General features: G+C 39.6%; 1 protein-coding gene across 1 annotated transcript in view; it reads right to left on the bottom strand.

The window, feature by feature from the left end:
• The window catches only part of CAP2 (CAP, adenylate cyclase-associated protein, 2 (yeast)), a 63,147-nt gene that overhangs the window by 13,244 nt on the left and 32,792 nt on the right, over positions 1–17,111 (bottom strand). The window contains exons 5-7 of the mRNA XM_014941072.1: positions 10,655–10,798; positions 9,963–10,048; positions 8,088–8,193 (exon numbers count right to left, since the gene is read on the bottom strand). Coding sequence (XP_014796558.1) covers positions 8,088–8,193; positions 9,963–10,048; positions 10,655–10,798 — 336 coding nt within the window. The remainder of the gene's footprint in view (positions 1–8,087; positions 8,194–9,962; positions 10,049–10,654; positions 10,799–17,111) is intronic.

The raw sequence follows: 17,111 nt of genomic DNA on the forward strand, positions 1-17,111 counted from the left end.
CTGGTGTGGTCATTTTTCCATCATTTGCAAATACACCCCTTGTAAGAATTATAAGGGGAATAGATAGTTTCAGCCTCATTTTGTGAAAATGTAACACAAAAATAAGACATTAACTTTTAACCTGCTAGCTTTGTATCATAGTGAACTTCAAAACTTGCTCCTGGAACTTTGTGAAATGGTGGAAAATGTAATTCTGTGAGTAAGGTCCTATCAAGAACAGGAGATGCGGGCCCTGCAGCCTTGTAGTAACAGCTCTGTAGGGGATGGAACATTCCAGAAATTTCCTCCCAGGGAAAAAAGTTGTCTTCAACCTCCAAGTTCTACGATCTGAATGGGGTGACAGAATGGGTCAGGATTTGCTCCTTGCTGGGTAGCCCAGAGCCACCTGCAGAGGGGCCCAAGGGCCTCCCATTGACTGTGGGCCAGTGGCTTCCTCTAGTGACAGTGTCTGAAGCTGCTCATGGAGCTGGGTCTGATAAATGTGTATTATAACTGGGGAAGGGTTTGCAGGGCTGCAGTACAGCCTCAAAGTATGTTCTGTTTCTACCTTTATATTGTAGGACTGGCAGAAGGGTGAGGTACTCACTGGAAAAAAGAATTGACTGTGTATGTTGAGGCAGCTGCCTGGTTAAAATTCATCTATGTTGAATCTCATTTAATTCCCCTGAAATTACAGTAGAGATGAGTGAAGCCCTTTGCTTCTGAGAAGCTGGGCCTTGTTACAGCACACTTCTCCTAAAGGCTTCCCCTGGAGCACAAGACAACAGCCAGTCTTGTTAGAGCAATAAAATGCTGTTCGTACATAACACAAAGTGCTCTGGATGCCATACTGTCAGTAATTTTTGGTGGCCATATGCAGCTTGACATGTCTTTAGGTCTAAACCAAGCTACCGAGAGACAGTAAGAATTCCTTTTTATGTCTTATCACAGATGTTACTATTTCCTGAGCCATTCTTGCTGAACAGTTCCCTGGGTTAGCCGTCCATGTCACTGTTACTATATTTGTAGTATTGTGGCAGCAAGGAGCCCTAGTCAGGGGCTCGTATCTCTGGGGATATGAGGGGCTTGCATGCCAGGCCCTGTATAAACACCCGCAGTGTTCTGCTGTGTTTATCCAGCTTTAGGCTGACACAGTGCGGCGGAAACTGGGGGGGAACAAACTTCTTGTGGTGGGAACCTGCTGTGGGGCATGTGAATACACACACATTTCTTGTGGCTGCAATGGTTGTTTTTACTCAGAACAGATTATGAACATCTATATAATACATAGAAATAAATTAAATATGAATGCGTATAATATAGAGTACCCATTTTATTAGTCATTCATATGAAGAGGTATCTGTGTCTGAGGCAACAGGTGGCTTAGATAGAGGCATAAGATCCCTTCCTTAATTTATTGAAAAGCCTTCTTTTCATGGCAGCAGATAACAGGAATCCTAATAGGGACTGCATTCTTCTTGAAAAAAAAGAAAGATATCCCTGTTTTCTCCCCCTCCCCCTTTACAGTAATCCTAGTTTCACACCTAAAATCATTTCGGCATTCTGTATTGTTCTTTCCATACATACACACACCCAAAGACAAGAATCATGAAGCTCAAAATATCATGTATCAACCTCTGGGAACAGGTGGACTGTGACTCAGGGGCACAGAGCTCTTGTTAAGGTGGTTTTTTTGTGTAAAAGTAGCTTAGCACAACAGTTCTATTACCTACCGTATTTAAGCCACCTGTCTGCCAGGGGTTATGCTGCCCTGAGAGCCTCAATTTACTAGATGAAGCAGCTGACTGACAGCGCCTATAATCTTTGTGAGTTAAAACACAAACCAGCAAAAACCAGGCAGCCTCTCTTCTTGTTACTGGATCTCAGCAGAATTATTTATCTGTTGAGTTTGCAAACTTTGAAGCCCCTTTTAATACACTTCTACCATTTATCACCTTTTGAGGACTTAAGATGGTGCTTACCTCTTCACAGTTACCCAAACAGAAATGTTTTATGCAGCCAAGGTCGTCTAAATTATTTGAGAACTGTATGCTCATGTAATTGTCAGCAAGTAACTTGCTCCCACAGGCACATTAAACCATCTTTTACTTACATAAACATTCAGTTAAAAAGAAGACCAGTCCCTTTAGCAATATATATAGAGTAAAGTCTTAACACATGTGCCATTTCCTTTTTTCTCCATTTTACGTACTTTCAATTTTCTTTTTCCTTTCTCTTTTCCACTGGAACTAGGTTGCATTTTGTTACAGGTCAGGTTGCGTCTTACAGCTGCTGTCAAACAAACCTCTCCCAGGCCCCCCTTAACATGTCTGAAGGGTGTTTGGTCACTGATGTTAGAAGGACACTGTTGATATCCAGTAAAGACAAATATTGTCAGCTGTTGTTGGAATAAGGGAGTAAAACTACTTTCTTACAAAGGGATGTGGATGTAATTGAACCAGTCTCTACCAAAGGGGCAACTATTGTAGAGTTGCCAGGATGGCCAGTTTCTAAATTGACAATGGACCAAAAACTGAACTATGTTCTCTGAGAAAGAAACAGTTAAGATTAAAAGATGCAAAGTTTTCAAGCAAAAAAGTATAAAGAAATAGGGAAAGAGAAGAGAAAGGAATGGAAAAGAGAGGAAAGGCTATGACTGAGAAAAACTGAGCACTCCAAAAGTGTCTATATCTTATCCAAGACGCGGGCATTTAAATCCGTGTATTATGCTGCTCTTAGTTCTATCTGAATGAGGCCTCTGGGACTGCAGTTGTGGCTGTGGCTGGAATTTGGCACTACAGTGTTGACCTTTAGCTTTAGTGAAGTGGCTCATACGATGGCTTCTTGATAAGTGGGTCAAACTAAACACAGCATAGAAGAGATACTGGAAAGATAATAGGAGGCTTTTGCTTGCAGAAGTTGGTCGTTTGCAGCTTGTTGACCTCAATGTGTAGAGAGATGATATATTACAGGACAACTTTTTGATAGTACAGGAGAGAGGCAGGGCCATTTTATAAGAAAATGTCTGGTGTTGTTCATTGTAGACAAAAATGAAATGGCCAAAGTCTGTACTGAGACTACCATAATTGTGCTCAATTAGGCTAATGTAGGAATTACAGTGGTTCTTCTCAGTGTGGAGCCTGTGGAGAAATTAAACTTTTAAAGAGAATTTAAGAAACTACCTAACGATTTATAAATATTTTTTAAAATTGTATTTCAGGAAAAAAGACTTGATGATGCTGTATTGGCTTCAGTGGGAAGAGGATATAAATAAATCTCAACTGCTTGTAAAGATGCAGACTTCCTCCTAAGAATTTAGTTAGATTTGTAAATGGTGGGGGGACATTTGTCACTTGAGTAAAATTCTGTATTAGAAACTAAACACTGTAATGAAATTCACTACTAGTTAGTAAATATTTCCTGTTTGCAAATAATCCAGCTGGCAACATTTGTCCTAAATGACTACTGTATATATAAAAAGAACAAAAAATTAACTGCAGGTCCACCTGCAACTGAGGGAAACATTGCAGACAATTGTTCTTGAGCAAGATTTGTTTCCAAACACTTATTTGATGTAAAGAAAACTACAGCAATTGCTCATTAATACTGGTTGTTTACTTGCTGCAAAGTAAACCTGCAGAGACAGGGGCAGAAGTTTCACTTCCCCCATCTTACACATGCAGTCCTTGTAGCAAACAAACTTTTATTAGGCATTCTTGTGAGCTTATATTACAGCTGTTTGTTTCTTTGCATCACCAAAAATAATAGAGAGGGAAGAAAGAGCCATGCTTCAAAGGAATCCCTTATTTAGGAAAAAAAAAAAAAAAAAAAAAAAAAAAAGGGGACTTGCTGTTTATTGATAGTAACTGATAAAAGACATAGGTTACTGTTACAGCTATAGATTTCATGTCAAAGTCAGAAAGTTGTAGCAAGAAGAAGTGACAGTTGCCGCATGGGTAGAATACAACACTGGCCATTTAAAGCATTTCATTATAAATAACAACTTTTGCATAAGATTCATTGACATCTGAGAATGTCATATCTGGTGGCAGATTAAAACTTGCAAATCTCCATTAGGTTGGTAATTGCTATTGTTCTCTTTGTCAAGATGGCTAAATTGAGCTGTAGTGAGTACAGTGAACTGCTACTCACCACAGGGCACGTGGAGCAGAAGGAGGCTCACACTTCAGATTCAAAACAATGCACTACAAAATTACACTTTCAAGGAAATGCTGTAGATTCATCTGACTTCCACTGACAAACATATTTTCCCTGACAATCAATTAATAAAAATGAATACTTCAGATCATGGTGAAAATACAGAGTGGAATATTTTACTCTCTGGGACAATCCTCCACAGAAACATACATATTTAAATATGTAGTTTTCTTCTGTGAGAACAGTACCAAAAAATATCCTAACGGTACCCATCCTGTCTTGAAATGCCTGCAATTTACATAGGGTCCACTCACACATGGGTAGGCTCAGATACACAAAGGTCTCAAGGTTCTTAACTCCACTATTCCTTGGCTTTCTCCTCACACAGTCCCATGCATTTCAATAGGATACCCTCAAGGAGTAAACTATTGTCACCCGGTCTTGGCACAACCACAGCCAAAGTGAGTAAGGAGAGAGAATTGTGCTAGATCCAAGAATCTGTTAGCATCTGTTTTTATCACAAATGTATTATAAAGCTGATAGGGGTACCTGTTATTGTCAGAGCTGACTGCTTAGTCATGATTTCAGCCTTTTGTACCTGTTTTAGTGTCTGCCTTGTAATGTATTAAGACATTTCTTTGTCTTTCCTCTCAAGTGTCTGCCTGTGTGCTTACTGCCAGAGCCAGGAAGGCTTTACTGTATGCAGGAGTGATCTGTTCCAAGGCTGGCGGCAGCTGCCCCGCGCAGCTTGATGGGCTGGAAATGGCACAGCTTTGTGACACTGCCATGGCCACTGGCCAGAAACGTGTACTCCACAGTAGGCAGTATCTATAGGTAAAGGGACCAGCTGCTCACTAAAAAACACACCCCCTCCTCTTTGGAAACCCAAGCACAGTCTGATCTAGGCTGATGCCCCTGGGGTTTTGTTGCAGTTCAAACTATAAGAATACAGCTCTGAGAGAAGCAGTAGTTAATGTTCTCCCTGACTCTTTAGTCTCTAGAAATACTCAAATATGTTACTTAATAGCTTTTTATATAAAGCTTCAAGCATTGCTTTGTTGACTTTTGCAGATATGAAGGTTAAATTATCCGTATAATGTACTTTTAAATGTGTACTTAGCCCAAAAACTTTCTCTCTTTCTCTCTCCCTCTATAATGAAATAGCATTTCTGTATCAACGTCTCCCTTTCATAAATGTGCCACTTTCTTAATGCCTTGCCAAACTACTGCTTTTTCCTTTTTTTCCTTTTATGCATATAAGTGGAAGCTGCTGTGTGCAATGATTAAAAACTGCGTCTGGAATGTATCTACAGCTTTTATACATATCGTAGTGCTGTCTGGGCCCTCATTCTGCAGACCTTTATGCTTAACTTCACACAGCAGGAGGAATCTGTGTTTTTCATTCTCACTTTAAAATGTATAACAAAAATCAAATTATCACTTGAGTAACTCATTGCTTTCTTGAATGTATTTGTTACCAAGCTTCATAGAAATATTTAAACAACATTTAAACAACATTTAAACCACCTGTTAACTTACTGGATTCTAATTTCCTTACACTCACATGAAGTAAAACTTCAAATATATATTCATAAAAATGTGTTTGTAATTTAATCTTTCAGACACACATGATATGAATGGTAATTTAAATGAGCCATACTTCCAAGACAACTTTCAGATCTGAGTGATATCCAAAGTGAGTGAAATCAATACTTCAGATGCAGTAATGGGCACATCACTCATGATGGAATGAGCACTGTTGGCAGGAAACTATGTTTAATATGAATAAACAAGTCACACCTAGATTTGTATTCAGCAATTTCCTGCACAACTACAGAAAGGGAAATTGAAAGATGTGATGGCTGAGTTTAAGACCAGTCAAATATGATCTGCAATAGCTACACTTCTGAGTAAGATTACCAGTACTGCCAGCACTAAGAGTTCCTCCTGTTTGATCAAATGGCTACAACAGATCTTCATCTTATAATGTTATTTCCATACTTGTAAACTTCCATTAAAGGTGAAGATCATTCTCTCTCTGTATTAACAAAACTAAATTTGCCCCAGATTCTCAGACTAATTCCGCTAACAGGGTACTACAATTTCTTTTCCTTATTGAATAATAATTTTAAAACCATTAGTTCTTTTCACATTCACTGATTAAAACAGAGTAGGATGTAGCAAGCGTGAAATTTTGTACTAAATTAGGTAATCATGTTTAATATTTTAATTTTTTTGCTACAGAAACCTACAGAGCAGCAGATAATTCCAGTCTTCTAATATATCCCATTTAAATGTTTTTGCATTGCTTCAAACCAAGAAGTCTACACAGATCATGGTCTCTCCTGTGTTTAAATTTCCACTCGAATACTTGAGTACTGTAAGGCCTTGTACAATGTCTAAAAGGGTGTGAAGAGAAAGTTCCATAGTCTGTTGCTGAGCTCAAATAACATATTCTCTTGCATGGTTATCACTTCCTTACAGGTGGAGATAAAGTAACTTGTCCAGGTACCATAATAGAATTTGGTTAGATTTTGGTTAGAAGGGACCTTTAAAGATCCCCTAGTCCAACCCCCCTGCCATGGACAGGTTGCTCAAAGCCCTGTCAAACCTGGCCTTGAACACCTCCAGGGCTGAGGCATCCACAACTTCTCTGGGCAACCCGTTCCAGTGCCTCACCACCCTCATAATAAAAAATGTATTCCTTCTATCCAATCTAAATCTACCCTCTTTCAGTTTATAACTGTTGCCCCTTGTCCTGTCACTACAGGCCCTGGTAAAGTCTTTCTCCATCTTTCTTATAAGCCCCCTTTAAGGCTGCAATAAGGACTTCCTGAAGCCTTCTCTTCTCCAGGCTGAAGAACTTCAAATCCCTGAGCCTTTAGGCATAGAAGAGATGTTCCAGCCCTTTTTCCATGTTAAGATTTATTCTATTTATTCTATTTGAAAGCTCTACTTCAATTCGCTATATTCCCAAGTTCTTACAGTGGTTTGGTCTGGGAATTATATTATTTGGGGGGCTACTTTAGTCCTTTGAATAGTCATTCAATTTTTAAAACAAGTATTTGCTTAAACAGAAGAAATTATAAACTTGGTGTGAAAGACTGAACGTGCATATATGTGAGTGCACTGGTAAGTTTAGGAGATGATAACAGCAAAGAGCTGGCTGACTATATTTTTAATGTATTTCAGAAATTCTCCTAACCTGATAATAAACATGAGCATATTATTAGAATAATATAGGACATTGCATCAATGTAGGCAGTGGACATAAATTCTTACTTTTATACCGAACAGAAAATTAATTCTTCATGTTCATACCTCTCTTAGAGAACAATCTTCATTGCCATCATCTTGCTATGTATCTCAGATATAACACACAGAAAATATTAATATAGAGAGAGTATAGTTATGCATACCGTTATATTTACTCTCTATATATTTCAAAAATTAGTTCTGTATATATAAAACAACAGTTTTATAAAAATAGCTACCATGAATTAATAAATTGGTATGTATCCCTTGTATTTCTTTTTTCTGTTACTAAATATCTTTCTTTGTTCAGATTCTTTCCACCATTCTCCTCCTTTCTGTCATGTTTCCCCAACTTTCTTTTAGTCTGACATGTGCTTTAAGTTTTTTGATTTATTTTTGTTCCTATCTTCTACTGTAGCATGCCTGGAGAATTGTTTCTGCCTCTACTCAGCTGGGTGTTATGGCTATAATAATCTAAATATTTCTTCCCTCTTCCTCAAAACGTGTCCCACAATGGCCTGGCTACTTTCTTGACCTGCCTTTCAAACTTTTATCAGCTTGGTTGGAAAGTCTATGGACCATGAGTTCTGTTCCTGGCCTAGGTATTTATTTTTCCATGAGCTAATGACTGCATTAAAAATCAAATTGGTTACTGGTATTTTATGGTTCTTTATGAAGAAGGAAAGAGTACTTACAGTTTTACTCCAGGTGAGACCTGTGGTATGATGCTCTTTGATATAAGCTTGAAGCTCAGACCAGATGTTCAGATATGACTTCACCCAATCAACATGGCGTGTATCACTGTAAAAACAGAGACAGTATTTATATGTGTGAATGTTTGTACCTAGAACCAGAAAGCACTGCTACTCTTGCTTAAAGTAGATAAAACCCAATGTCTGCCTTAAAGCCATGGCAGCCAGTTGGCAGCCAGCCAGCCCAGTGCTGAAAACAAATCAGTTGGCAGCCAGCCAGCCCAGTGCTGAAAATACTAAGGCCTACTACATGGAAAGCTTTTAGACCCTTCCAGAGGACAAACAAGGGCAAATGATGCCTCTAGCACAGAGTGATTCCTGCTGGAAGAGCGTGTCATCATCCTGTTCTGCCTCAAAGTCAACTGAAGAAGCACTAAAGGTCTATGGAGCTGTGCAGCAGCCACCCAGACTCAGTCTCAGGTTGCTGAATTTTAGAAAACTAAATATCCTTGGGTTCTGTAAGATATTCTACCTTCCAAGGTCACATGTAGCCAAGGTACTACTGGAATATGTTATAGTCATCAGACTAAAATATTTATACATCAAGAATTTTTAAAATACAAGTCACAAGTTGTCTCTGGAGTCATTATTTGGAAGGCTTAGTCTTCCAAAGGGACAGTAAGTGAAAACAAGAAATATGTAGAGAGAGAGAAACTCTCTTTGTAAGTAAGATGGAGTCCTTACTTACAAAGATCCAGAAAAGAATTATTACTGAATAGTGATGGCTATGGACTGGATGCTCACAAGGATTCTGGTATTTATTTACTTTGGAGTTAGGTGCTTAATATTGCTGAGGATCTCGGTCAACAGGTTTAATCCAAAGCCTACTGAAGTTAAGGGAGAGCCTTCTACCACTGTGGGAGACATTGTGATCTGATTCAGTGAAAAACACGAAAAGAATTCCTTATTAGGGGAAGAACTAAACACTTAACTAGTATACTTCGTCTATACCATTACATGAGACACTTTCTTCTTCAGAATAAGTACTTCTAAAGCTACATTGTCAATATCTTCAGTTGTCCCAGTAGGTACCTTTAGTAGGTAAACTAAGGCTTGAGGAATAATACATAATGTATATATAACATATAGTATATATAGTATATATTTATACACATATACCATAAATCAAAATATATACAAAAGTTTTTTACTTATATGAAGTTTTCCCCACTAAAGAGGAAAAACTCAACTTCAAATGCTCTTCTTAACTGGGATATAAAATCAAGAGCCAAAATCTGGCCTCCAGAAATACCAAATCAACAGGATTTATACATTAGTTTTCTGAGAGTGCATAAGAAGGACCTGTGTTTTTTTCTCTTTCTCTGTCAGCTCACAGATCTCACTCATGGAAGCTTTCTGTGAATTCCTTGTGCTCTTTAAGAACAATGCAGTGGTACAGAAAAAAATCCATTTGGGAGCTATGGAATGAGATGCTCCGTTGCATACACCTACCACCTAAATGCTCATTTTCAAGCGAAGAATGAGAACAGCAACAGTATGAACGCACAAGTGAGACAAGGACACATAGCAGCTACTAGCCACACATTGATACCTAAATATGTATTTGCAGATGAGCTTATGATGCCAGAATACCAGAATATTAAATATAATCCTATAATTTGCAGAAAGTGAAAACCAGCACTGCTAGTGCTGCTGCCATTCTCACCGCAACATGCAGGTCAAAGATGAGGAGGGGAAAATATACTACTGCAAGCAGATTTTATCTAATAGTTTTTAGTTTATAAAATGCTTTCTGTGATGTTGGTATGGTTAGTGCTCCATTCTCTGGCTGGTAGATACTGGGGCTTGGCAACATACCTGTGCTTGTAGTCCTTTAATACCCTGTTAGTATAAAAGGTAGCGGCATCATTCATCTCCTTGACATAAGGGCCTGGTTTAGGAGACTAGGACCATCAATCAACCCATGGTAGCAGGAAACGACAGAAGGAGAAAGGAAGTAAAACATTAGTCAGACACCTTCCCTGATATATTAGGTACATAACAAAACACCTTCTTGGGTGTAGTAGACTGAAGAACTATGCAGATGACACTGCAGAGTTCTGCAAGATTTGGAACTAATCTGCCCCACACTAGAGACCAGCACCAACCTCTCTACAGTGTCCTCTACAACTACGTGAAAGGACACTGTAGAGAGGTTGGTGCTGGTCTCTTCTCACAGGTAATTAGTGACAGAACGAGAGGGAACGGCTTCAAGCTCCAAGAGGGTAGGTTTAGATTGAACATTAGGAAAGAATTTTTCACCGAAAGAGTGATAGGGCATTGGAACAGGCTGCCCAGGGAGGTGGTGGAGTCACCATCCCTGGCTGTGTTTAAGGGCCGTTTAGATGCAGTGCTAAGGGACATGGTGTAGGGGATGACTTTGTAGAGTAGGGTAGATGGTTGGACTCGATGATCCCAAGGGTCTCTTCCAACCTAGACGATTCTATGATTCTATGATTCTATGCAGAAGCATATTTACAGCCCTCCCAACCGTCCTGTGTGTAACTCACCACTGCTATCCACCCAAGGGCAGGTATGCTTTCACTGACGGCTGAGAGGTGGTTGAACATTTGACTTCCTCTGTTCCTTTCTCTGAAGTTCTGGATTTCCTGAATCTTTTCTGATATTGGCTTGAGAAGCATTGCCACCTCATTCTGGAAAAAAAAACAAAAAACAACCCAACAAGAAAAGACGACGCTGCTGTTACAATGGTTCATCTAAAAACACCCTGGGGTTTAACATTGTCCTCCCTGCCCATTGATTTAACAGTTGGAAAGAAAGGTCAGCATATTCTCTACATTAAAGTAACAATTTAATTACTCTCCTTGGGTTGCGGCAGCAAAGCGCACAGACATTAAGTATTAATAATGTGTTGCAGCAAAAAATCTTCTCAGCACTGGCAGCATTTTCACACGCTGCCCAGATTAAGACCCACAGAGACCCCACAGCCCAGAGCGAGCAGCACACTTGTATTTTTCATCTGATATCCCTGGAACTTTTTGAGAGTTGTTGCTACACTGGTTTGAATTTTTCAAGTTATTAGCCAAGTTGTTCTTTCTATAAGAAACACAAACTACTTGCTAGATTAGCGGCCTCTTATCATCTGGCAACAAGACTGAGAAGTAATATGCTAAAGGCAGTATCAATTTTAGCTTTCCCTTTTGGTAAATTTTAATGTTTTAATTTCCTTTGGCTGCAAGTAATGTGGGAGGATTTCATGGGAAACACACAGCCTGCAAGCCATGGTTTGGGGAAATTCTCCTTGTTAATCAGAAACGAATGGTATCCAGGGGAATGACTGTTGAGCGGAAGGAATAGTGTCAGAGTGAAGAGAAAAGCAGAATGAATGCAGAAGCTATCCAAGCTCTTTCCTGTGCAAAGTGAATGCTAATCACACTGGCCCAGTGTCTCAGAAAAACTAATTTAGAGCACTAACTCACTGGGAAAAATTCTACCCCTCAGAAACAGCACATTGAGGGACAAGGAGTCATTAGTTTACAAGCAAAACAACTGCTGTACCTTGCAACCCTATAAAGTGTTTCTATAAAAACAGTCCAATTCTGTATTGCAGAAGTATGCCAGCAGAACCCTTGCTGCGTCCCACCAAAGAGAGTGCACCATTCTGATTTTCCCTGGCACTTCACTTGGAAATCACTCAGGCTGTGGCAGAAGTCTGTATTTTTTCTCACCTTTTCTCAGGACTACTTGTTTAATAGAATTTAGTGCTTGTTGGAGACAATTGATCCTCATATTCTTGAGGACTAATGCTGTCAACAAAACACAAGACGATACTTGTTCTCTGTCATCTGCAATATATTTCTTTCCACCCTTCCGTAAGAACTCACCTTTACAGAGCTTTATGTCACCTTAAAATAAGCATATTTGCTATGGATCAACATAGGTCAAAAGCCATTCGGAAAACAGGACAAAAAGAGGTTCTGTATTTTTTAAAGAGCTTTAATCCAGCTATGGAGCCTTCATATTTTAATGGTAATGTAGTTTTGAGAAAGACCTATGCATCTGAAATGCATGGGGATATTTGGTCTTCTCCTGGAACAAAGTGGGTTGGGAGAAAAGAAATATTTACAGTATTACTGGGAGATGAAAAGACTTTTTGTTGATGGCTTAATGACCAGCATAAGTTATTAAGTCTGAAAAAGCCCTGAAACCTCCATGATTTGTAGTTCTTAAAAACTAATTTTGTTGCCATAACACGATAAACTCTGCAGGAATTCTTCTTTCTAATTTTCACTTGTTTACAACATGCCGCAGCTGGTTGGTTCTTTCTTATTTTGCAGGGAAATCTTTCAAGTATGATAGTAGTTAACAAAGCTGAAATTTAAGAAAGGGCTTGTTCTGCTTTGATATTATGCCAGTTTTCCTCCCATAAAGTCCAAGGGATATTTACAGTCCTTAGCTTACTGTGAATCTTCATGGCCCAGTTCCAGCCAAAGAGAATATCAGGGCTAAAAATACAGCTCTACAAATGCCTGGTATATCTAGACAGCACTGGGAGGCAGCACGTTTCTGTGGATAGGGCACAGAAGTGGGAGTCCATAAATGAGGGTTCTCTGTAGCGCTCACACCAAATTATCATCAGGTTTTTGGAAAGCTGTGTTACCTTTCTGTGCTTCCAACTTCCTGTGTATGAAAAGATGCTCATACAGTTGTTTAATTTTGTAAAACACTTTGATATCTACAGATAAGAAGGCAAAATTAGGGTCAAACGTTTTCCTGAGTGGGACTGTAAGACCCACGCCTCCTTCTTCTCCTATAGAAAAACTCCCAACCACATCTGGGAGGGCTTTCTGTCAGTGGTACAGACAGAATTTCTATCCCTCAGAATTCTGTCCCACCCCCCAGGACTTAACCTGGCTGGTGACTCAACTGTTTATAAAAGTAGTAGATTTATGTAATTTCACAGAAAAAGTGCCCTAAGGAAAGGAGCTGGAAGTAATCACTAATTGTCACTCAGTGCTGTAGTGACACCAGAAAGAGCCACAAAGGGCTTGAGGCTTTCCTCTGTCCCACACGAGATGCACTGGGAGAGCAGCACAGCCTGCCTTCCCTTCGCTCTCCCCTTGTCCTGCTCCGTGATGGCTGCACAAAGTGTGTGCCTGTGTTCGTGCAACCTTCTCATCATCCAAGTTTCTGTGCAAGGGCTGGACACCAAGGCATACAGGCCTGCAGGGAATCACTTAATTGAGTCCTGTCTCCCTGCAGTCAGTTCTAAATTTTTAGTTAGTGATTAAACCGCAGACGAATTATAGTGTATATGGCATATGGGTATAGAAAGGCTCATTAATTCCCGCAGTAATCAGTCTTGTTTGGCTCTACAATGCAGAACCAGTTGTGCTGAGGGTTCTAGAAGAATAATCTCTTTATTGCAATGAATATTAAAACAGCTGGTTGTTAATAAAATGATTGTCTATACCGTATCTCTAAGAAAAAATGAATTCAAGGAGATGAATCAGAGCTGTTGGAAAAATCTTCAGCATGCCTTTGGCATGTGCTAGATAAGATTTCTTGTCATTTAAGACACAGCACAGTTGTTTAACAGAAATTTAAGAGTCTTTGTATAAACACGATTCCCATTATAATATCAGTTTTGCTGAAATGTTTAAAAATGCAACAGTGGACAACTTGGAAATAGCAAAAGTAAGTCCCGATATGGATTTGTCCTTTTTTAGAACTTACTATAACCAGACGGTCTTTTAAAAAATTAATACCTAAACAACCAGCCAGCTTTGATCCATGTCTTGCCTTTCTTATTAGAAAATAAAGATTAGTAAGACTACTGCAGTGATTAGCTGAAAGACTGCAAAAAAGTTAGGGCATGTAACAAGAACTGGTGTAGGCTTTGGCTTCAGGTACTTAACAGTCTCAGCCCAGTCTCATAAACTGGCCTGGCGTAGCAGTATTGCAACAGACAGCACCAAACAGACTTTCCTCTCCTTCACATTGTTGTCATACTCACACGAGAAGTTCCCCAGATGACAGGTTGAACAGGACTGGGGCACATGGATTTAATTCAGGAGAATAGCCACACTTTTGGGTTTTGTGATTTTTGCGGTTTGTCTGTGAAGTCACAGTAAAGTGAGTGACTTGCTTAAGCTGTGGCTGCTTGAGCCAGCGATTACTTGAAAATCTCAGCTTTCATTTGAGAAAACTGGTATTTTCTCAGGACCACTTTTGTCCAGAAACCTGCCGGCATGAATCACAAAGGCGCAAAACCCAGCAGGTAAACAAAAATATGTTTTTTAAAGACCTTATGTATTTTTAAGCTAATCTTACATGGTTTTGAGGGGCGAGATTGTTTACTGAAGAATTTTTATGTTGATGGGTGGCAGCGCAATTCAGACCTCACTATTATAGTGTTTAAATCCACCTGACCTATTATGAAAAAAACGTGGCAAGGGAACAAATACCCTTTTAAGTTATGCTAACTGAGGGGGTGGCAACCTTTGGCGTAGGAGCAGTAAAAGAAAGCTGAGAGCATTTGGGATCAGCAGCCCCTTCATTTTACTCAGCTGCAGCCAGAACAGCGTGACTACAACCTTTATTCCATGGTCTACAGCTCCGTTATTTTCTTCCGTCGGTTCAAAATCTCCCTCATACTTAGATTGTGTTTTTCACAGGCGAGTTTGAAACATGGAGCTGATTTGAATCAGCTGTCTTTGTATATGCTGGCAAGTAGTGCAGCCTAATAGGAATGGTTCTGTAGAGCAAAACAGTTGGTGCTGAGGACCTGACATTCACACTGTGCTCATTGAGGGGCGGGGGGGAAGAGTATTTCGGACCAGCTGCAAATCGTGGTTTAGTTGCTGTCTGGGAGTGTATCTTCTATTTAATTTCATCAGAAAGATAACTATTTTGTACAGCCAAAGACTGCTCTACAGTGTGAATCACAGCATAGTAAATGGGGCTGATTTGAAGGAAATATGTAGTCCCACTGTGAACTAAAACACTACTGTCGACGCAGCCATTATCTCTGCAAACAGCCTACTGCAGTCCTATCCCACATTTCAGCCTTTCAAGGGATGAAAGATGTCATGGATAGTGTCCGCCACACTCAGTGCTAACAATTTGAAAGGTGAGCATCTGCTCTCAGCTGAGACTTGATTCCCTCTATTGTAAATGAAGAAAGAGATGTCCCCGAGGAATTCTTTCCACCTATTAATAGATGTTAGAAGACTATATATTAGAAGACATTAATAGATGTGAAGACTGCACTCTAGAGGCGCTGCCATTTACTGTAAAGAGAGACTAGAAAGACACCTTACACAACATGCCTACCTTGACAGCTGAAGCTGATGAGCAGAATCCCATCCTGTGTCTACAGGAATAAGATAACTGGTAGCTTCAGTGATCACTAGTGAGATGCATTTCTGCTATGAATGGCTATGATTCTAGAACTAAAATAGTTTTGGATTAACTGTAATTTCCCATATTTTGTATTTTGTAAAAGGCAATCTGTAAAGGGGACATTTAAATTTAAGTTAGTCCTTTTTTTGTATATACGTGATTTAAGAAAGGCTTGTTCTATTCTGTTGTAGCTGTGTATGAACAGTCTGAATGGAATCAGTGTTCAGACTAGGCTGAGGAATAACCTCTTGCTTTAAGTATACAGAAAATATATTTTTTCCCAGAGATGAATCTAAGCTAGTCGGTAACTTCAAGCTTCCCAACTGCTGCATCTGGATTCCTCAAATGCTTACTTTAAAAAAAAAATTCATTATAACTTCCATTGTGAAATATTACCAGCTTTTGTTGGAGGCTGTCAAGCTGTTGTTTTAGCACTGCCTATCTCCCTCTCTCCTTGCAGAAAGTTCTTCACAGTTTTGCTCTTAAAATTGCAGTATAACCTACTGCACCTTGATCCTTTCTCTGCAGGCATTTTCTGATTGGCAATAGAGACCATCAGTGAGGTCTTTCTCTATGATCACTACATTCATGTCCCTCTAGTATTCTGATATTTTCAGGGTTCAAAGGTGTCCTCCTAACTAACTATAGGGAGACATGAATTTATTCTGGACGCTGTAATCTTCAACACAGTGGTGTAACAAGTGTTTGATTTGTTTGTCAATAGTACAGGTTTTGCCACTTCAACTCACTGTTGTGCAACAGCAGGACTATGACACAGAGAGACAAATCTGCAGAAATGTCTGGTCAGCTTCATCAGCACAGACGCTTAGACACATTTGTGTGCTTCCAAAGTGACTTAATTGGTATTTGGCTTTTATTCCTCTTAGATAGCACATAAATTCTCAATCTAACAGCCAATATTAGCTGTAGCAATTTCGTGCTTTGTGGGGAAAAAAAAAGGAAGACCAAACCATAACCCCACATGACAAATTACTAGTTTGGTCATTTGTGGGTTTGTTTTGAAATGTAAACTCTGAAAGAGGGCAAATAGAGAGGAATGTGAAAGACAAATAACTTCTAACCAGTGGAGAAATCCAGGGCCTGATACAAACTGCATGCACCAGTTCAGAGCCGTGTGGAATCACACACAACACTTTTGGCCAGGACCCTGACTGTTTTTTTAAATGAACTTGAACATGCTATGTATTGTTTTCCTGTCCACCACAGCTCTCCATGGGCAGTACAATCAGCAAGGAAGAGTCTTCCTGCTTTAGGCACACAGCCACTATTCCACACCTGATCAACAAGAGCAATTGCACAAATGTACTGTTTTCAGCCTTTTGATTTACAACTCCTCAAGCTTTGCTGCTGTGATGACAGTCCATGTCACTTGGGCCCAGGGCACTCCAGGCAGCAACATTCTGTCAGAAAATTGTGTTCTGTTGAGCCACAATTGTTTTGTTCACAACATGTGAGATCTGACAAGCCTCTGCTAAGGCCAATTACGTTTCACATGGGCTATGTCCCAGGACTGGGATGTTAGACGGTTCAGGCTTCCAGCCTTGGACTTTCATGTGTTTCACCCCAGATCTCTTCAGAGAC

This window comes from Calidris pugnax, unplaced genomic scaffold (genome assembly GCF_001431845.1).
Source record: "Calidris pugnax isolate Ruff unplaced genomic scaffold, ASM143184v1 scaffold8, whole genome shotgun sequence".
In the NCBI taxonomy this organism is placed as follows: Eukaryota; Metazoa; Chordata; class Aves; order Charadriiformes; family Scolopacidae; genus Calidris; species Calidris pugnax.